Source organism: Girardinichthys multiradiatus, chromosome 13 (genome assembly GCF_021462225.1).
Source record: "Girardinichthys multiradiatus isolate DD_20200921_A chromosome 13, DD_fGirMul_XY1, whole genome shotgun sequence".
NCBI classification, from domain to species: Eukaryota; Metazoa; Chordata; class Actinopteri; order Cyprinodontiformes; family Goodeidae; genus Girardinichthys; species Girardinichthys multiradiatus.
In genome coordinates, this window is record NC_061806.1 from 34,354,235 (window position 1) to 34,377,588 (window position 23,354).

At 36.4% G+C, this 23,354-nt stretch overlaps 1 protein-coding gene across 1 annotated transcript in view; it reads left to right on the forward strand.

Moving 5' to 3' along the window:
• The window catches only part of LOC124879269 (glutamate receptor ionotropic, kainate 5-like), a 299,585-nt gene that overhangs the window by 244,842 nt on the left and 31,389 nt on the right, over nt 1-23,354 (forward strand). Inside the window, exons 10-14 of the mRNA XM_047383724.1 lie at nt 5,135-5,287; nt 8,619-8,723; nt 10,459-10,566; nt 10,654-10,857; nt 20,847-20,960. Coding sequence (XP_047239680.1) covers nt 5,135-5,287; nt 8,619-8,723; nt 10,459-10,566; nt 10,654-10,857; nt 20,847-20,960 — 684 coding nt within the window. The remainder of the gene's footprint in view (nt 1-5,134; nt 5,288-8,618; nt 8,724-10,458; nt 10,567-10,653; nt 10,858-20,846; nt 20,961-23,354) is intronic.

Sequence of the window (23,354 nt, forward strand, 5' to 3'; positions counted from 1 at the left end):
TGCTTATTCTGTTTCACAGTAGCTGACAACTCTGGCTATAAGGTGTTCATTGTGTTCATCAGAGAGACTTTCTCCTTTTTGGAGAAACTGTCTCTATGGTGGCTGGTTTTGCAGTAGCTCTGTGTAGTGCGGACCTGAAGGTAAAAGTTTAAACAGATTGCGACCAGGTTGTGTGGGGTCAGCAGAGATGTTAGGGGATCCACTGTCCACTGTCATTTCCAGAATCTTGAGCAGCTGATCCACCTCCTGTTTATATCATCTCTATGTCATCTGCAAACGTCAAGAGTATCACAGACGGATTTGCTGAGGTACATTTGTGTAGAGGGAGAAAAGAAAAGGGGAAAGAACACACCCATGGGCGGCGCTGTTGCTGATGGTTCTTGTATGCTGCCGGTAGGTCAGGAAGCCAGCGATCCACTGACAGGTAGAAGCCAGCACTTTGAGCTGGGTGAGCTTCTGGTGGAGGACATCTGAGGCCTATTTCCTTCCCGCCACATTATCTGCCGGTGGTTGGTGTGTCCGCCCGCTGGTGTACTTGTGGTTCTCAGTGTCCGAGGATGAGTGCTTCAGTGTGTACCAGCTCACTCCCAGTGGCTGCTTGCCAGGACCTGGCCCGTGGGCTCTGTCGGCCCTCTGCTTGGGGAGTGCTATGTCCCGAGGTCTCGGGTCTCTTGGTCCATGGCCGAGCTAAAGTCCAAAAAGAGGATTAGCATTACATATTAGCGCTTAGCACATTAGCACATTTAATTAATTATGTTTAGAAATTGCATCCTTACCTTAACTTTTCAAAAACCTATTGTTTCAGAATCTAGCTTTGGTGTACTTACCTTGCTACTTTGTGCTAAAATGTCTGGCTCTCTCTTGCTATCTTGCAGCCTGAATGAACCAGACACATGGCTCCACATATATATTTATATAATTATGTAGCTAAAATTATTATAAAAATCTACTGAGTGCCAAAAATTGCTTTCAAGTCATAGAACTTTGATAAATACTCAACAGAAGCTTCTTGTTTCTTGTTTCTCATTTTGCCGCAAGCTAATCCTGATCTAAGCTCCTGGAAGCAAACCATGTAATGCTCAATTTCTTCTCTTTACAACTCATAATTGTAGGAGTTATTGTAGAAGTTATTGATTATCTAAAAGAAGCAGCAATATAAGGTAAAATAATGTCTTTCCTATAAGTTTGCTTTTCGTGGAGGTATGACTTGATTTATGTGGACGGTGATGAAAAATATAAAAAATATAAAGAAATAAAAGGCTGATATCAAACTAATTAAGAGGAAAGTTGATTAATAATCCATTTATTCCGTATGCTAATTTAATTTATGAATTGGTGTTGTGTTGTGTTGTGGGTTTGAAGTTCGATCAAAGCACAGACATGATTGTGGCATTTATTTTTAATAAAACTGAAGAACTTATAGAAGAGCAAAAGGAGAACAGGACGAGGATCATGGGCAGAGAAAACAGCCATGGAAAGGGGTGTGGATAAAATAACAGGCAGACAAACGGAAAGTGTAATAGGAGAATCCTGCAGAGAACAGTGAGAATCAGAGAGCGTATATGGTGAGCGAGGTGTGGAGAATGACATCGGATGCCAGTGTGTTAACCAGTAAACAGTAGGGAGCAGCTGAGGAAGAAGGTAAGTAGGGAGACTGAAGGAGGGAGCCTTATTAACACAGAGGGGCTGAACTAAGGCACAAGTAAAAACACCACTAAGGGGAAAAGGCTAATACTAACCTAAGGGGAATAAAATAGAATACACAAGGAACAAAACACAGGAAATAAGTAAGAAATTAAACCTAAATGGAAAGAAACAAATACAGTAAGACCATATAACACATAATCAACCACAGGAAAATTGATGAGAACAGATATACAAAAGAAACCCAAAACCTAAACACCTAAGGATCATAAGAATTGGGTCTTCTTCTGTTACACTGACCAATCTATCTTGTCCTACCAATCTCACATAAAATGTTTATAGTTATTTTATAGTTAGCAACACACTTTGAAGTCTCTTTGAATGCTAATTAGGAATATTTATATTATGCTGACAAGCAGAAAGGGCATGATCTAAAAGTTGGAGACAGATATATGATGAGTAAACTCACTGTAAAGTGACACATGTAAGCCTGTAGAAACAGCTGTGGTGCCAGAAAAAAACAGGTGAGAGCTGCCAATTATTTGTTCCCTCATTCTCTTTTCCCTTATCTATCTGTCTCTCATTTCAAATCAATCTTAGCTGTTGTCATTAAGCTCAGAATCTATTAACTTGCCAAAAACTCCTATCCACAAACATCAGTCTTTTTTATCAACCATTCACAGATTGTGCAGCACTGCCTCTTTGCAATTTATCTGATTCTCTAAAAGTGTCGGTCTGAAAGACAGCTGACCAAACAGGCTCTGATACAATCATTCCATCTCATGAGTGGAATGCAACTGATAGCAGGTGTGCCTAACTTCACCTTTTTTCTGCACAAATTCAACCAAACCTCCACAACGGTGACATTCTCACTAATTATTTGGATCTCTAGATACATTTCACTTAACAAATGCTAAACAGAAATCTAAAAACTTTAGCCAACAGTCTTTTTATTGCAGTTATTTATGCTCGAAGTAAACAGCTTAACAGCAATAAGCCATTGACACTTATGGTAATGTTATAACTTAAAAAAAAAGCCAGAAATAAGAAAAAACAGTCACAAAGTTGCTTTTTTGTCACATCCTATTACCGTCCTTTTGTCTCCTTCTCTTTTTTGTTGAAAGCATTTTTGTCTCTTTGCTAAAGTATGCCTTTGCCATTTTTTTAGGTGAAGTCGTCAATGTAGAGATTTTTCCTGTTTTGAACAAATTCTGAGCCATTTTATGGATCCTTTTTCTCATTGTTGCCACCTCTTTATGTTGTTCTATGTTAAAGCTTTTGTTGACAGTTCTTCAGTATTGCTTTCTGACATTTTCAGATAGTATAATAGCAATCCCAGTCCCACACTGGTAGAGGGGCTCTTTTTCCGTGGATGAGTGTTTTGTTTGTTTTTGTCTTCTACTGCCTGCCCATCAATGCTACTTGCTGGTACAGTTGGAGAAATAAATAGTGATAAATGTTAAATGTTTTTTCTCAGTAATTATAGTTCTAATGGGTATATTGGGCTGCACGGTGGTGCAGTTGGTAGCAGTGCTACCTTGCAGGAAGGTCCTGGCGGTCTTTCTATAGTGGAAATGGATAATGGATGGATGGATAGACAGATGGGTATATTGAAGATTACCTGGGAAATAACCCAACAATTGAATGCTGTGCTCAGGTGTAAATTTATTCCATTCCTCCAAACTGGCTTAAAATGTTAAACGTTTTGGGGCCCTCCTCCCGGTTTATTAATTGAAAATAAAATGGGTGACTGACTGGCTCATTCAAGTAGCTTTTTCTTTCTCTGAAGTCAGTTTAGAGTTCCCTTGCCTGTGTAGTTGGGATCATTTCTTGCTAAAAAAGTGCATCTATGTTTCAGTATGACATTGTTTTTAAGAATGTAAAATTTCCCCATTCATCCTTCCTTCAGTTATACAAAGAGTGTCAGTTCCATATGTTGAAAAACTGCCTGATGTTTTCACTTCCACACTTTGGTATGGTGTTTCTCAGGTGATGTGCAGTGTCAGTCCTCCTCCAAACATGGATTGTGTATAAGCATTCAAACTATTTTTCCACTGTTACTTTAATGAAAGTATAAAAAAATTCTACTTTTCCATGTATTTTGGGAGCACAGTTGAAAAACCTAATGCAATTGGTGAGGTAGCTAATTAGAAATGTATGTTTTATTTTTATGTTATGAGTATACCCATGGAAAGAATTTATAGCCAAACAGACAGCAATAATTTTTGCAATGTTGATTTTCTTAATGCTTTTATCATAATCACAATAAATTGTAAAGAATATTGGGATAACTTTACAGTCCATTTCCTCCATCCCTAATTTGTAGCCATTAAGACTTTTACTAGAAGTGGTTGTGCAGTTAAATAAGATATTGATGTAAGCAATTTCTATTGTCTTGTAAAAGCCTAAATGAAACTGTATGCATACGATGTCCACCAGCAACAGGTACAATATTCTGTATTTTTAACAACTTACTCATAAATTCTATCAGCATTTATTAGTTTTAATTTGTCTCATCAGAGCTGTATTGATGTCATGACTAGAGCAAACAGCTGGATGGTTTTCAAACTATCTGACTGGATGTCAACATTGTGTTTAAGACATCGGTCTGTTATCTGATTACATAAAAATCATGAAAGGTGTCTCACAAGGCTCCGTTCTGGATTGTATACTGTTTTCAAGTTGTGTTAATAATGTTGGTCAAAATGTTACCAAGGCCAGCATGCATTTATATGCTGATGACACGATAATTTACTGTCATTCAAAGTCTGCAACATGGGTTCTTCAGCGTCTGCAGTCTGCATTTGATTCCATCCAGTCAGATATATTTCAACTCCAACGTGTTCTTAATGCTGAAAAAACAAATGCCATGTTGTTTGCAAACAAAAAAAAAATTTCCAAAACTATTTCGCCTATTAGGTATATAAATGGCGTAGCTTCAGATTTTGTGGGAACCTATAAATACCTTGGCATTGTCATTGATAGAAAACTGACCATATAAAAAAAAAAAAAAGAAACTAAGGCTGGAACTAGGAGTCTTGGAAATGTTTCATGTTTTTATCTTGTGGCTCGTAAACATCTTGTGTCAGCAACCTTTCCATGGTCATGTTTACATTAACACCCCAGCCGGCTCCCTGCACATGTTGAATGTTGCTTATCATGAAATTTTGGGATTTATAACAAATTGTAAACATTTTACACCCCGCTGTACCCTATGCTGTCTAGTAAACAGGCCATCATTATCTACCCACAGACTCTGCTTTTATTTACAATTCCACCTTCGGTCTGCTGCCTTGGTCTAGCTTTCACTTTTACTGTTTATAAAATTCATTATGATTTGGTAGCTGAAATATTGTTTGACGTCCATGGAATCCTTTTTGCAGAAGCTAGTCTTTAAAAAGAAAGGAAGAAAATGTCTCCAGCACCTTTTAAAAGCAAAAAGGTTGGAAGAAAAGAAGAAGTCTTACTTATCCATTTATTTCATGCCTAGCTATCATCAGCCCTGATGTTTGATGCTGTTCACGTGGTGGTGAGTGCGGTGCGGGAGTTGAACCGCAGTCAGGAGATTGGAGTGAAGCCACTGAGCTGCACCTCCCCCCTCATCTGGCAACATGGGACCAGCCTCATGAACTACTTACGCATGGTAAACACACACACACACACACTTCACATACTCATAATTCACATGTATGAACACAGCACACCAGAAAGGTCAAAAAGAAAGTTGTGAAGAAGTTCAAAGCATGGTTAAGCTATAAAACAATAACCTAAGATTTTAACTTCTCATGGAGCACTGCTCAAACCAAAAATAATAGACCTGAAAATAAAAGAGTATGGCACAACTGCAGCCCTTCCAAGACACACCCAGTCATGTAAACTGACTGAAACACAACCAGCTAAGAGACACATTGCAATGGGAGGAGCTGCAGAGATCCACATCTTTTGGTATACAATTTTTTGTTATGTTCTCCACAAGTTTGGCCTTAATGGAATAGTGGAAAGACAAAAGTCATTGTGAAAGGAAGGCCATGAAATCTCCAACTTTCAGCTTTATACAAGCCATCTACAAAGCATAGCAAACATGTAGAAGAAGGTGCTACGATCAGATTTAACAAAACTTTTACTTTTTGGCCTAGATGCCAAATACTATGCGTGGTGGAAAGCAAACACTGAACATCACCTTGAACGTGCCATCAACAGGTGGAAACATAATGTGTCAAGGATTGCAGTTCAGGACCAACATGTAGACAGGAGTTTGGGAGCAGCATGATGACTAAGAAGTTGTTTTTTTTTACGAAACATGATGGGAAACTTACAGAGCTAGAATCTAAGAGTAAGCACATGGAAACCGGAAACCATACACAGAGACAGGTAAATGGCAGATGCAAACAGATGCAGGGAATGGGCTAAATGAGAAGGCACAGGTGAATAGGATCTAGTTAATTAATTGGTGGCTCTGGCTGATGGAAGAACATAATAATTGACAGAGGCAGATACGGAGGAACATGAATGGAGTTCAATGCAAAGTAGCCCTGGAAACTCTGACTGGGGCAGAGTTTCACCTTCCAGCAGGACTAAATATACATCCAAAGCTGCTATGGAATGGTTTGAATTTTTGCATTTGCATTTTTAAAAAGAAATTCTATACCAGCAGTAAAGTATCAGTACTGGATAATGTACTGTAACAAATAATTACTATGTGGAATTTACTTAACATCGTTTGCCATATTGTCTCAAAATATGCTTTAGCATAACATTAATATTGCTTAAAGCTCATAAAAAGATTGAAATTACACGCAGAAAAGTCCACTCTGCAAAAACATCATGTGGTATTATTATTTTTAAAATCCATGCAGATGGATTTTCAAATCCATCTACATGATTGCCATAATATTTTATCCATCCATCAATTGGTGCAAGACTTTGATCAGTTGTCCATTAACTACAATTATCCCTTCATTCAAAGGCAACGTTGTTTGGTTTGTCTTAAAGATGCAGCAACATTATCTAATGATTTTGCATGTGCTTATATTAATTTTATATTCCGTTGTGAATATTTTGTTTGCTTTGATGTCTGTTTCTCGTTGTTGCATTTTCCACTACCTTTGTAGTTTTTTATTTGTCTAATAGGAATTATTAGGTTGCATTTTAGTTAACAGCGCTTGTCTCAAGAGGCTCATGAAATATGGCAGCAAATCTTACATTGGTGCAAGGGTTTTGAATGTCTTGTGTGTTTTCAACATGACTAAGAGCAACATAAATGCTTAGTTTGAATATATATAAAAAAATATTTAGATAGTCCAATTGTTACATCTGTTTTTTTCTTTTTCATATTCATTTGATTTACTCTCATTATCCTCTTCCCTTGTTTGTATCTGTCTGCCACTACTTGTTTTTTCCATCTGCTGATGATTCCTCTCCCTCCATATTGTTTTTGTAGCTCACAGTGCATCACTTCATCATCTCTGTCCTGTGTTTGGCAGCAACCGGGGACCTCTCTCCCTCTCTCTGTCTTTCTCGCTCCGCTGTCTTTGGGATGTAATTCATCTTGAGTCATGGACACGCACACACCCAGTCATATTGAATGTGTACTCCATAACACATAACTCACATGAACTTAGGAGCAAAATTTATGCTTGGCTGCACATGTATCACACAAGTCTCACACTTATTTGCACATAACTGCAAGCACACATATTCCAGCAGCTCTGTGACTGATCTGATGTACTATCTGTTTTCTCAGTTTCTGTTTCAATATGCATTTTTTTCAGTTTGTTATTATGTTTCTGTTTTTTCCTATTCAATAACATATCTGAATCAACACGTTTTGTGTCAGATTAAACTGCAACGAATTCAAAGCCATTGATCCACTTTCATTAAATATTTGTTGTTTTCCACATATTGATAAAGTTGATTAATATAGCAGTGTGGTACAGGAAAAAAGTAAACTGGTTCAATTCAAATTTTATAACAAGTCTAATTTTATTAGTTTATTTGTATTTTAAGAATCAACATCAAAACCACTATCAGTATCAGAACCTTATAAAGAGACAAGCACAGAGAGTAAGATTGTTTTACTCAGTTTTTTTATTCTGCATTCATGGGTATCACAGATTGTGTGAATAAAGAAATAAACTAACTATATAACTCAAATAACTATTGTTTGATTGTCAAACTGATTAAAATGGCAAAACATCAAGTCATGTCTCAATAACATTGTTAAGAAAATTTATGGAAAACAAAATCATTATAAAAATGCCAGTTTTTTTTAAACTAACTGAAGAGTAGATTAATTTTAAGTATGATTTTTATTAAATTACTTTACCTTTTAAATTAACCATATGACCTTTTTGAGGTCATAACTTATTATCACACATTGCTGATGTTGATTAGTGCTGAGCAGTGAGAGGTAAAACTCAAATAAACTTTTGTTTGGTTGGGAATAATTGTCCATATATGAGCAGTTAAGCTGTTTTCAGTGTAGAGCTGATTGAATAATAGCAAAGGGATGAGAGACCACTCTAAATGAAGCCATTAGAAAGCCATTGAGTAAAGGTTATGGTTAAATAATGAAGTGCAAGTTTTTAATAAAGTGGCAAAAACATCAATGCTATCTAATGTGTTTCTTTTTGTTTTGGTTTTTTTTTTTTCAAAACAACCTTATGTAACAAAAACATGTAAATATAGTAAGCACAAGAAATAATGGTTGCTTTTAAATCTATTACAACCTTACTCATAGCTGGTCTTTAAACATAATGCTTGTTACTGATCTGATTTGAAACATGTCTGAAAACTTGCAGACTGTTAGTATGTCAAACCATTTGTGGCCAGCAGTATGGGCAACACTTCTTTTTTTTAATAAATAAGAACCTCATATAAATTATACATTTTATTTTTGTAGCAGAAACTAACAAATGAGCCTGTCAAACTAAGTTATATGATTTCTGTTTTTATTTGTTCTTTCATTTTCTCAGGTGGAATATGACGGCCTGACAGGTCACATTGAGTTCAACAGTAAAGGACAGAGGACCAACTACACCCTGAAGATCTTGGAGAAACACCCTGCAGGCCATAAAGAGGTCAGAGAAAAAACAAGGTCAAGCAGTGAGCTAAAAGCTAATCAATAAATATACAAATCTGATCAAATTTGACTCTGTTTTAAAAAGTAAGTTATCAAATGTTCAAATAAGCATCTGTGAAAATCCATGTAAAACTAAGTCTAAAATGTAAACATTTGTAAAGTTGACACTCCCAGAAGAAACCCAGAATAAATCTAGTGGATCTGACATATCTGTCAAACAAAACAAATCTTGAGAGCTAAGTGGCCAATTCCTGTGAGTTTCTGTAAAATGTACTCTTTTTAAATAATGAGCTCCTTCCTTTTTTATCATTTTAATTTTTTACATTGTATTGAGCTGACCTGATTAACCCTAAGTGGAAATTGTACTCATCATCTTTAGACTAATTAGATGCAATCAACTATGATCAAATCTACTTGACCATTTGAAAACAAAACAAGCAATAAAACTAATGCTTGCACATGGATTTTTTAAGTGCTATTTGGAAGCATGCATTTTAATGAAAGTTTACCAAATTAACCTAAGCAAGCTTGGTAAAGTGTATAATTATCAGATGACTGTTCTTATGAAGCATGTATATTATGACTTAGTGTTATTTTACCCTCTTAATGGACTTTTAAAGTCGCTTTTTTTAAGTTTAACAATAGCTTAATTTAATATTATGGTGTTCCTTTCACTTTGGCTTTTTTAACTGCTCTTGAGATAGATCATAATTTTCATATTTTTATCCTATTGTATTTGTGTTTTATTTGCCCCTTTTATTTATACAAATGTTTCTTTTATTGGGTTTTAGTTTAGGGGGGTTTGTTTTTAATCTTGTACCGCAGGGGTGCCCAAGTCCAGTCCTCGAGAGCTATCCTGCAACTTTTAGAATTATCCCTTCTTCAAGAAACCTAAATTTAAAAAAATGACGTGTTACCAGGTCTCTGCAAAGCTAAATGACATGCCACTGAGGGTATTCAGCATTTTGACTCGGGCATGTTAGAGCAGGGGTGAATCTAAAAGTTGCAGGATAGTAGCTCTCAAAGACTGGACTGTTACAAAGCATGCAAGGTGTTACGTCACAAAGACAAATTTATGAAGCTCATTTCTGGTTTGGTTATTAAACACAATATGCACTGCTCTCGTTTCTTGAGTTTAGCATTAGCTGTGCATTGTCTAATAAATAACTGTGTTGCTCTACTGGTACTAATATGCTTAGTGCACTGCCAACATGTAGGAACAACCGTTGCTCAGGTGGTAGGAGTTCGTCCTTTAACTGGTGGGCTGCCGGTTCAAACCCCTGCTCTATTTGTCTCAGCCAGTGTGTCCTTGGGCAAGACACTTCACCCACCTTGCCTGCTGATGGTGGTCAGAGGGCCCAGTTATGCCTGTGTATGGCACTTCTGTCAGTCTGCCCCAGGGCAGCTGTGGCTACATTATACCTTACCAGTGTGTGAATCGGTGACTGACTTATTTTATCAATCAGGAATTTTTGTCCTGTTGAAAGTAGAACCTGCAAAACAGATTTAGAAATGTAATAGCTCAAAAATGTTAGAGTCCAAGATGGGGACTGTAAAGGAGTTGTAATAAAATAAAATAACTGTAAAATATATTGTATCTTTTAAACAGAGAGACCATCAATTCATTTAAATGTAAGAGTTAGTGCTTCTGTATTTCCAGTTTTTATAGATTTTTGTTGTCATCTTTTTCCTTAAATTTATGGTTGTGCTTACTTCCTCTCTCTTCTCCACAGATTGGTACTTGGTATTCCAACAACACATTGGCCATGAACTCCACTTCCTTGGACCTCAATGCCTCAGAAACACTGGCTAACAAGTCCTTAATTGTGACCACTATACTGGTAACAAACATGTTATTAAATATGTGTTTCTTCTCTGTTCAACATGCTCCAACCAACTGTCCAATGTTGTCACTCTTGGTCTGACAGGAAAACCCATATGTAATGCGCAAGTCCAATTACCAGGACTTCCACGGAAATGATCAGTATGAAGGTTTCTGTGTGGACATGCTGAGAGAGCTAGCAGACATCCAAAAGTTCTCCTTTAAGATTAAGCTGGTGGATGATGGGCTATATGGAGCGCCTGAACCAAACGGTAGCTGGACTGGCATGGTGGGAGAGTTGATCAACAGGGTAAGTAGGAAATGGTAGAGAGTAAATAAACTTTACTCCAAATATAACTTTTTATTATACAAGGCATCCGCTTTCTTTACACTAGAAGAGTTTGTGAAATTAACATTTATTGAGTCAATATATCCCTTTTAGCCTCTTTCAAAGTTGTGCATTTGTTCATGACAACAAAAGAGCCCTTTGCAAGTTGTCACCAGTTTTTCTAGTTCAATATTTGTTATTTACCTGCCATTATCATCTCTAGTGCTGCTACACTCACAGATTGATTCTTTTTGGATTCATGCCACTGGTCACTCTGTCCTCAGCCATCTTCTCTTTAATGCAGACTCTGTCATTGTTTTGGATGGTTCCCCTTTCTGCTCTTCATTCTCTTTGGCACCCCCATCTTTTCTGTGTTTGCAACATTATCTTAGACATCAGTTTTGTGCACTTCTTTTGGTAAATGCTATGCTTTACACCTCTTGTTCACTTGTAAACAGAAACCTGGGATTTCAGTTGGTGGATAATTAAGGGTCAATTTGAGTAATAATGAATGAATATGACACAAAAAGCGTTTCTCCTTTCCAGAAACAGACAAAAAAGTGTAGCTATGGTTTTAAGCTTCTCAACTATTGCAGGTCTAAGTATCTCAATAAATTGTAAGACAAGCCCAACATGTTTGCAGAATGCTGGATTAGAATTTGGCAAAAGATAAAGTAAAATTTGTACACTGCTTTAGAGCATCATCAAGTTCCTGTGTGACCAAACCAAAAACATTTCACATTCAAAAGCCGCAAATTGAATCTGGCGAAGCCGGCATATACACAAAAACCACAAGCATCCCCAATTGATTTTTCTAACATTGCCTCTGCATTTGTTGTTATGGCAACAGGCAGGGGTGAGGGTGCAAGACGTGGGCTTTGAGTTACTGACAGTGATGGCACTCTTAACTGCAACACAAGCGTCAGCCAATTATACAAGCAGTGGAGTGTCGGAAAGCTGCTCAGCTCTGATCAGCAGTCACAGGGATGCTCAGGACATATTAAGTAGCTCAGCTGAAGCTCAGTTTCCCAAGTTAGTTGTTAGTTGGTTCATTTTAAGTCAAGTCTAATTAATTCTTAGTAGAGAATTGTCTACAATAAAACTGAAAGTGGCGGTAAAGATGATAAGGAGAAGAGGCAGTGAGTGTGTGCTTAGGTTAACCTATTTGGGCTTTAAACTGGAAAAATAAAGTTATTGTGATAATATTATTTTAGCTATTGAAAATAATACATTACTTTGTTGGATATCAAAGTTATTTATTTATTTTTTGGTTTGTACATTAAGTATTAAAAGAGACCTTTAATCTTTAAAACATTTAAAACATTTTTCAAGCCTTTATCAGAAATCTAGAAACATAAATGTTGTGATTCATTTGTTTTAATTTTTAAACATATATTTAAAGTAGCTAACTTTAATTGTCCCATGATAACAATGTGCAAACTCTAGAGTATTGGGGTTGGTATAATCTAGATCTCATTGGAAACAGGTTAGATTTTCTTGTCACCAGCCAATCTCTTGTTGGATCTCTAACACAAGTTGTTACTTCCTGAGACCATAACTCTCAACCAGAAAATTTTGAACTTCTCATTCAAGGAAGCAGAGAACTTCAGGGCTCTAATATTGATGCTGTTTTGGTCTGTTTTGTTAAATATAGGGCTGAGTCAATGAAGTGAAGCTCTCGATTTCTCTGTGCATCTACACCCTGGTCATGAGTCATGGATCATAACCAATGAGATCCCATATACAAGCCAATGAATTGAGTGCTAAACCCACATTGATTTAAATCAGAGGTCTTCAAATGGAGAAGCATTCACACATAAACAGGGTTAGATGACTGGTATTACCCTGTGCTTTAGCCCAGTTCATACATGGGGGCCTGTGACCTGGCTTTAAAAGATCTTTGTTGTTGATCACACATTAACCAAAAAAGTTTGTCTGCAACAATGTGTGCTTACACATATGAAACTGGCATTGCAGAAACTGCACAGTGACAGTGGCATTGCTGTATTGCCCACACTCATTCTCCTTTTTAAAATAAGCCTCTTCTACAAAAACTTATAGCTGGAATTTCTACAGACTCATTGTCTTCTTGAAGGACCAAGATGACACGGGGGGGTTTAATCTACCACTATTACATCTCTGAGCTGCCAACCAGATAAGTCATAGTCCTGAAACGGCTGACCTATGCAATAATTAGCCAGCTTGGTGGTTCAAGGGTCTGATGTAGCCATTACAGATGGTATATGTTTCAACACACCAGTCCTGGGCCTCTATAGTGTTGTGCGTTATGTACATAATCTCTAAAACATCATTGGACTTCAGGCAAGTGTATTTATCAGTAACAGGGAGTTCTGAAATTATTACAAAACTGATAAGTTACACACATTCGATATGTTTTACTCATCCCCAGTATTTGCATGTTTGCAGAACACTCTTTATTGACCCTGTTTCACTTCACGCCTCCTTTGGTTCCACAATGCAATTTTTATTTTTTATAAACTCACATTTGATGAAACTGTTGTGAAAGACGCAACTTCACTTTTTCCTATGTCTTGTCAGAGGCACTGTGGCGAAAGATCATCTTGAACTCATCCATTTCACCTGGGTGATTTCACACAGCATTGCGGGAAGAAGGCCCAGCCTAGTAGGGTTGTGTGAAGGGGACATTATGAGGAAGCCATATTGCCATAATGCATCACCAAACCCCATAACCCTTCTTGTAAATTCAGTTTCTAACCCCAAAAAGAAGTCTTAACCCTGAAACCTTTGTTTGATTTGTGCGGTCTACCACAAAGCATCAAAAATGTTCTCCAGGTTATTGGTCTGTACAATTGTTCCACTGTGTTTGTATGCGGGGCCACACACAAACACATAATGGTGATAGTAATGATGATTGTGGCTGATGGTTGTATATGTGTGTCAAAAAGAGAAACTGTGGAACACAGGCGAGCTAATACAAGGCTAATCAACTGCCTTTTTTTCTTACTAATTATACAGAGCTGTTTCAATTACACTGTGGGATTCCTCAGCTTGAAACCACACATACAGGCACATACACAAGCAGGCAGGTATCTCTTTATTTTATATTTGTTGGCAGAAACCTTTTTTTAATGTGCATTTAAAAGAGCATTCACTCTCTTTTTTTAGTGCTCAGAATATAATTGTTGGACAACCTAAACACAGAAACTAACCTAAACACTACAAACTTTGTTGTGAAACCCAAGAGTGTGATGAAAGTGAGGGAAATTCATTTAAGAAGTGTGTGCTTGTTAATCAATTAGGTGTTAATTAAGGAGCAGAAAGGTGTCTGGAGTCCAGATAAACGTTCCACTGGCTCCACTCTGGGTCTCAGTTGACTTAAACCTTAATGAGATTATCTTTCAAATTTAATGTAACCTTCATCCATCAAGGTTTAATCCAAATTCAGATGTGATGCTGAGGTTTTTGTGTAATGCTGATGGAAAAACAAACTGAAAATTTGCGATGGGTTTTCATTCTGTGTTCAGGTACACCACCACTTTAAACAAAGCTGTATCACCCTAACACAGCTTCATGCACTGGCTGTGGTATAGATGAATTCAGCTGCCTTTTAGCATCCAGTCAACATTGGCTGTTGATAAAATTGGAATGAAGAAAAATTGGATTTCATTGTGTTTTCCAGTGGCTGAGAAAGAAAAATAAAAAGGAATTTCTTGCCCAGATATGGAAAATGCTTATAGTCCAATTGTTTGCTGGCCTTTAGAGATGTGCTAGGCATTTTTCCCTCAAGAAAGCAGTTCATCAAATATAGCGCTACCTAGGTTTAAATACTGTAATATGGAAGATCCTTCTTCCTTTCCCCTCAGCTTTTTTGCTGACTGGTTTTTCAGCACCTTGCAAACATATACATACTGCTTGAGAATTTTTAAAAAAGATTTAATTTTATTATGTTATAGCCTCAAACTTTAATGAGTCTTATTGGGATTTTCTGTCATGGACACAAAGCTGTGCATAATTTTGAAGTGAGAGTAAAAGCATATATTCAATTCAATTCAATGTTTTCTTTTCTTTATACAAATTAAAAAGATAAAAAGTGTGGCATCCAATTGTTTTAAGCGTCCCTTAGTGTGCAACACTAAATAAAATACAATGCAACCAGTTGCATTCAGAAGCCACCTAGTTGGTTAACAGACAGGCAAGAAGAAAGCCATTGGAGGACATAATGTATGCTGTAGGTATAGCTTTCCTCAGGAGGGACAGAGAAGCTGGTCAGAACTGATGTAAGATGGAACCAGCGAAGCACAGGGCAATCTTAAAGAAAATACTTTTAGAGGCTACAAAAGACTAGAAACTGGGGCGAAGGTTCACCATACACCAGGACAAAAAGTCCAGACTGTTTTGGCATGGTTTAGATCAAAGTATCTTCATGTCTTATGTTGAAACTGACTTGTCAACTTAATTTCTAACATATAAGTTTAAATTAGAATGGGCTTTGACTAGTCCATGATAACACATGAATAGGCTTTGATCTAAGGCATGCCATTGTAGTTTAGGCATGTGTTATATTGGACTTGTCCAGAAGAGACAGTCTTTAGCAAGATTGTCAAAACTGATGTCCACAGTTCCTCATCTGTCCAGCGTTACTGAGCTTGAGCTATTTTGCATAGGAGGGTAGACAAATATTTCATTCTGTAGATGTGCAAAAATGATATTGACATACCCAAATAGGCTTGCACCTACAATTGGTGCAAATGACGGTTCTACACAGTTTGACCTATTAGTACCTGAATGAAAATGCACAGCACACTTTAGAGGTTTTTATATTTAAATACCCTTGAAAACCCATCCATCCATCCATCCATCCATTGTCTATTCCTGCATGAAACTGTAAAACTGCTTTGAATACCTTTACAAGGTATTTCACCATGTGCTGCTCCGTATTTCATTTATCATTTGCTTCATTCCTCGTTGCTTTGCAGAAGCTGTAATTTTTTGCAGTTTCCCTCTGCTAGTCTCTATAAATAGTCTTCCCTTAAGTCTATTTCACCTCCTGTCTTTTGCCTCCAGTCGGCTCATATTCATTCACCCACCTTTTATCTTTGACCCTCTGACTCTTTTTCGGAGTATATGCACATTGGTTTTATTGGTTTTTATGGCAGATTGTTAGTGTTTTCAGCTACATCTGTCATTCTTGTTTTCTGTTCCTTTTATTTCTGTGCTGGACCTTGTTTTGGGATTCACTTTGGACTTTAGGGTGTGTGTCTTTCATCTGTTCTTTTATTTGTTTAATAAAACATTGGTTCTCTTGGCTCTGTGTTAGTTTACATTTGGGTCCCACTTCTACCACCACTTCATGACAGCAGTAGCTTCATTATTTTTGGTGCTTGTTCCACTGAGGGCAGAAAGAAGAAAGACTCTATGCTTTTGCATTATGTAAAGTTGAATAGATGGACCAGCCAATTTTCCAACAGATTTTGCTGTGGTCTCATCAAACAGGGTGAGTGGAACCAAGGCTGGACACACAAAGACATTTTTATGTTATTTTTGTGTCAAATATGAATGCAAATATACATGCAAATTGTTAGTTCTGAAAACCTGCTGCAAACACATTAGCACGATGATAACCCTGAAAACATTTTATGATGATAAAGACAGAAAAATGTTAGCTCAGCATGTTATCAGCAGTTATTCTTCCAAAAAATAAGAGCATACGTTTATAACTCCAGAACATGATTCTTTGTTCTGACTCTCATGCTGGACTGCTCTCACTCAAAAACTCTGCTCTTATGATCAAAACATTTTGCTTCCTTACAAAAACACTCTGTTGCCCCTCAAAAGTATGTTTCTATCTCCATATTTGATACCTTTTGCACAACTGTCTTCCTTTTGAATATTGCAACTTTTGTGTTGAATTTCTGTGTAGGGATGAAACTTGCACTCTCAGGTATGTTGTGTTTGCGGAATTTTATTAACTTTTTCATGAAACAACGTTGTAGTCTGATAAAAGTTAAGGCCAACCGAATAACATTATGATGTTTACATCCCTGCCTTCTTTAGGACATACATGTTGTGCTCATAGGTTTCCTTTCGAAGAGATCCATGACCAAAGAAAGCAGAGGTGAGAGGGCAGGTTTTACCCAGGAGCAGAGAAAGCTGAACTGCAAGGAACAGGAGCAGAAAAAATGTGTGCAAGAGGCATAAAATCTTTCCACAGAACAATGGAGCACAGCAACTTTAAAAGCAAGAAAAACTTTGAGTGTAAAAGCAGAATGTTTATTTCAGAGAAAAAAGGAGTCTTGCTATCAGAATAAACCTTTCACGCTCTTGGTTTTTATTGGAAGAAAGATTTGCCCCAGTACCAATTCACAACAAATGTCATCTTAAGGCTCTTGAAAATGTTCATCTTCATATTGTTTTTGCTAATACGTAACAAAAAAATAAACAAATGAAATTCTCACTGTATAGGCTTAAGGAAAGGATAGCTCTCTAAAGCTGTAATTCTTAGCATGGCTACAGCCTAAGGGTTGTTTTTTTCTCTCATTTTCCTCTGTTTAAAGTTAATAAGTTGTTCTAGCTTCAAAAGATTCATGCCATTTTCCAATCTAGTTAAGATCCTTTTAATAGCGGGTTGCTTTAAGCTTTATGCAAAACTGTAAGTCAACCCAAAGGGCCAGCCTCCTCTGAATAATCATATTTTTTTTAGATGATAATCATTTAATGTTGAGGCTATGATGTTTTCAATATGATAAACCTAAATGGACAAGTCGAGATAGTTGGTCTCCATAGCGTTGCTGATGGCAACTGAAGAAAAAATACAGTTGTTACTGTTAATTTTGTATCTGTGTGATCAGATATATACTGGAGTTCCTCTCAGAGGCTCTGCAGTCACACATTTCAAAAATTTATAAAATGGTCCTCTCTTTATATTAGAATGAGATCAAGAGTATGATGAAGAGAGTAAATCTCTGTATATTTAACAAGGAAGAATAGAGAGTCTGAATTAGAACTGCCGGTGATATTTCACAGATACCATTTTCATGAATTTATTCTCCAGCATGATTACTTTATACGTATTCAGCACTAAACCTATGTAGAAAATGTAAAGATTTTACTCTACAGCTCAGATTAAAGGCAAATTAGACAAACATAAAGTACCAAACAATAATCCTGATTTTATTATTGGGTATAAACTAAAAAGTCCAAATAAAGTCTGACATTTTATAGATTTAACTAATTTTAGGTCCATGATGCAGCTGGAATCTACCCTGTAGATAGAAATTATGAATTTATTTTAATGATGATCAACTTTATGTGTTAGTCTAAATTTGTGTGTGTTGTGGCCTTCAGTTGTGGTTTTCCACTATTTACGAGTAGAACCCAATCAGGACCAAAGACACTTGTTAGGGACCGAGTTTATCATTGTCCTGTAACAATTCACTGTTATTCCAAATGCATTTAGAGGCAGCCATACCTTCAACACTGACTTCTCTACTATAAAAATCAATATATGAAAGGACAATAGTAAGCATAATTAGTTTATTTTACCTGACATTGATTTATTTGGGTTTGAAGAGGTGAAATGCAACTAAAAATACATTCAGATTGACGCTATATGATATGTGACCTTTCTCTGAGACTGACAACAGAAACTTTAACTCTTGAAGAAAATTTTCCTCATCACAACAAAGCAGTGATTTCAGAACAATGGGAAGCCTCCATTTGCATTAATTTAGTCATTAACAATGGTTGAGTGATAACTTCAAATAAACTCTGATAAAACAGAATTTTCTAATTACTGCGTCTGTGATTCCATAAATTAGGCAACATATTGGCATTCATATTCAGATGTCCGATTAAGTCTGAGGAAAGTATGAGTTTGAATAATCAGTGTCCTTAAAAAAATAATCAAAGCACTTGGCAGAATGAACTGGAGATGATTATCCATGCTCTTGTTTCCCTTTGTTTATATTGTTGTTACACAATTATTACCTAAACAGAAAAGCCGCTGATCTTCTTTCAGCTTGTAGGAAATGCTACAGTGAAACTTCTAACTACAAAGGAAATAATACACCTAAGATAGGTTTTATTGAACGTTAATTGGTTATCAACTACTATTAACATTAATTGTAAAATATTGGTACAAACGTTTAAGGCTGTGAATGATCAACCACTAGAGTTTATGTCTTACTTAATTCGGGGTGTAAAGGAGGGATCAAATGGCACAAGGTCTTGAAATATTAGAACTCCATGTTTCTCAACTAAGTGAAGCACTATCTAAAGGCTAATTTGGTTTATTTTATAAGCCCCGTATGCAGATTTAAGAGCCTTGTTTTAAATTAGGAAAGGAAGTTTTTCTGTAGTTGTCGTCCAGACAGTTTGGTAATCAACTGTTTGGACGACAATGATGGACAATGTAATCAACAATATCCATCAGACTGGCTAAGGACAGTCCATCAGACTTAGAAGAAGTTGGTGATTTTTATTCTGTGAAAGGTGCTGAATAAATAACCTGTTTTCATTTTATTAAGTCAATTATTTATTTTTACAAATTCGAAGTGCAGAACAATAAACCCATGACTCTATAAGGTAACAGTGTCCTTTGCCAGATTTCCATGATGTATTATTAAAAGGTTCGACCACCGGTCGGGGGTCTTTCTACATGGAGTTTGTATGTTCCAAAAAAACATGACTGTTTGGTTAATTGGTCTCTCTAAATTGTCCTTAGGTGTGAATGGGTGTGTGCATGATTGTTTATCTTGCGTGTCTCTGTGTTGCTCTGCGATGGACTGGCGACCTGTCCAGGGTCTACCCCGCCTGTACCCCCTAGACTGCCTGAGATAGGCACCAGCTCCCTTGCGACCCTGTACAGAAGAAATGGGTATAGGAAATGGATGGATGTAGAAGTCTAAAATAAATCATTTAAAATATTTTCTTGATCACTCAGTTATGGTATTTCATTAAATATTATTACCCATAGTGTTGTCCATAGAAGCTGCACTAATGGAGAGAGTGATTCACTGAAATAAAAATAAATGTTCCTCAAGAGTGTATAGAAAAAAAAAGATTTATATTATCTAATTGCATGTTAGGAACTGTTCTTTTGTTCAGATTTTCTGACCCTGGCAGAATATTTTTGAAACAAAACATATAGTTAATGTATTAATTACTATTTGTATATTATTGCCAAAATCAATGACCAAATAATCCTTGAAACAACCTCTTATGAAAGTAAGAGATGAACTAAATTCATTGTTGTAAAATGAATCTTTGAAGATGAAATGATGAAACTCTGCTTTACACCATCAACTCTGGAGTGGGAGGAAATGTTGATATCTGAGGGCAAAAACTATTAGAATACAATTACCAGAAAACATTGTGTCTGACAGTTTTATGTTCCTCCCAAAGTGATACTGGTAATGCAGAATAGTTAAACATGAATGCAATTTACTAAAGGTTCTTCTGCTAATTATATTCATTAGGAAAATAAACAAAGAAAACATTTCAAGTACAGATTATTTGAGTTGCATTTTGCTCTCTTTGTTTTCTTTATTTGCTCAAGCACAAAATATTTCTGGTACTCTATCACTCAAAATAAATTTGGGTTCAAGGCCTCAGTTCTTGTTTTTTTTTTTCAGTTATGTTTTTCCCCTCAATTTTTTGTTTTTGTTTAGTTTTTTTTTTAACCCAAATATTAACTTCTATTAAATGTCCTTGACCAACTTGATTCATCTTCCTTTTGTATTTTATTTTCTATGATACCTCCACTGACCTCCTCTGTTATGCCTGTTTTCCTACCTTCTTGTCTCTTCTTTGATTCTTTCCCTGTTCTGTTTTTCAGATGTATTTGTTTTCTCATGCACTTCAAGTCAAAAAAAGAGAATAATTTCCTAATTTTTTTCTTCTGTGCTTTCTTTCTTCTTTTAGACTTTCTAGGGATCTGGTAGTTACCAGTACCAAACAAATATATCTGCTATTTTATGTATTTGCTGTAGAAAGCAGACCTGGCAGTTGCCGGCTTCACCATAACCTCAGAGAGAGAGAAAGTGATTGATTTCTCCAAGCCATTCATGACTCTGGGAATCAGCATCCTGTACCAAATGCATCTGGTAAGCTTGCCTTTATATTTTCAGTTGTTTTTTTTTTTTTTTACTTTATACATCAGTCGGAATGTAAAAGTTAGATCCAGACTGCAGTCTGCCCCATCACCTTAAATAGAGACACACAGCACTGGAGCAGAATTTACTTTGGGGTCCACATCCAGCAAAATCAATTGCAATTATTACAGAGCAGAATGCACAGAATTTAATGTTTATTTAACAAAGAAGCAAAGGAATAAAAAAATCCCTGATCCACTTACAAACATCATACATGATCAAATTAGTGTGAAACTATGATTCTGTTAACATTCTGTTAACGTCAACACACAGTATGTGTACAAAAGGTGCATTTGTAAACTTAAAATTAAACTTCAAATGGGACCCTCAGGTCACCCTGGGACTCAAAGCAGTTACAAAGGTTGCCTGTACCTAAGGCTTAGATTTTAATGGAATTTTATTATATAAAGTCTACATATTTCTACCATTTGCCGCAATACATTTTGGTTAGGATAGTCTAAAATGTATTGCATTTATCGTCCCTTGCAAAATAACTATTATGCCTTGAACTCTTTTTAGACTTTGTCACAAAAAAACACACAAAACAAATTGGTGATAGACCACAGGCATAATGCACAATTGTCAAACTAAAAGAAATTTCTATATGGTTTTCATTATCTTCAATTTAAAAAATTTTAATTCAGTAATTGAAGAATGTAATTGTATTCAGCCCCTTTAAAACGTTTACACCTAAAAAAAAAAACAATCCAGGCAAACCAGTTGCCTTCAAAAATCAAATAATCAGAGACTAGAGTCCAGCTGTTTGTAATTCAATGCCATTATAAATCCATCTGTAAAGGCGTCAGAGGTTTGTTAGAGATAATTAGTGATGAAACAGCATCATAAAGACCAAAGATCACAGCAGCCAGGTCAGAGGGAAGCTTTAAAGCAGGTTAGGTTGTAAAACTATTTCTCATTCTTAATAATATAGCTATTTTAAGTCCATTGTCTGAGAAGTCTAAGTGCTTATAAAAACTTTTTTTCAGTTCTGAAAATTGTTGGCAGTAACAGGCTTGTAGTTGACTACAACTTGTCATGTCCAGGATGACCAAAAATCTACAGCGCATCATTTGAGAATGGAAAGAGTGTGCTGCAACTGTAAAATTACCAAGACATGGATGTCCACCTAATTTTTAGTAGAGCATTAATCAGAAAAGCTGTCAAGAAGCCTTTGGTAAGTCTGGAGAAGTTGTTGAGAGCCACAGTTTCAGTGGTAAACCATGGCTCTCTACAGTTGACAGGATTTGTTTCCTCAACAAATCCTGCTTTTGTGGAAGAGTGGCAAGAAAAGCCCTTGTTGAAAGCAAGCCGCAAGAAGTCCCATTTAAAGTTTGCCACAAGTTATGTAAGAGACCCAAATGTGGAAAAGGGTGGAAAACTTCTAGGAATAGAAGACATAAAAGAATTATGTGGAAAATTGATAGTTTCCAGACTCCAATCTGCATTTCATTAATAAAAAAAAAACATTCTGCCAATGACTGACTTTTTTGGAAACATATATGTAATTTATGGTTTTGATTTGTAACATTCCACTTACAATATTCCATGTTTTGTTTTTCAAAAGAATTTTAAAGTGCTGGCACAAAACATTTACAGACTGAAGCATGGAGTGCCTGCACCTGATGTCATTCTATGTCTGTAAATGCCTGTGTGTTTGACTTGATTAAGTCAGAGTTAAAAAAAGAGCTGCAGTTGTATCAGAAGCTACCTTCTCAGCACGAGATCTGCTGCTTGAGGCGTTGACAGTCGCTTGACCACTTAAGTCACACAGTCAAACTGAGTTTCCAACAACGGACCAGGGGTAGGGGTCTTTTTAAGGAGTAGATCAGATAAAAGCAAATTTAATAACACAGATATAGGGCATGTTTTTGTTTATTTTTTATGCGAGGAAGAGAGGGGCAGGAACTGCTGCTTCAGAATGTGGGTTTTTAGCTTCTTATAGGGGATGATTGACTCTGGGTTCCTGACTGGAATGTAATATTTGTGGTTTCTGCTTCCCTACTTCCTGAGTCTGACAGACCTGCAGATTCAAGACGTGGTATTTGTGACAGTCCTGAAGTCTTCAAATCCTGCATGCTTTTTATGTAGGGAAAAAAAAGATCTTTTAACATTTCTTAAGGGGATTTTTTTTTTTTTGATTGTGTTTTTCAGTTATCACTAGTGTTTACTGAAACATATAAAAACATTTTCACTCAATGCTGAATCTTTTATCATTACTCATAGTGTTAATTTCATAGATTTGGCTCCAGTATTATAAACAATGTAATAAAACTATATTTTACACAATGAAAACAGACCTCCAGAAGGAAGCAATGCCTTGCTTCGATTAAGAACAGCTTATCTAAT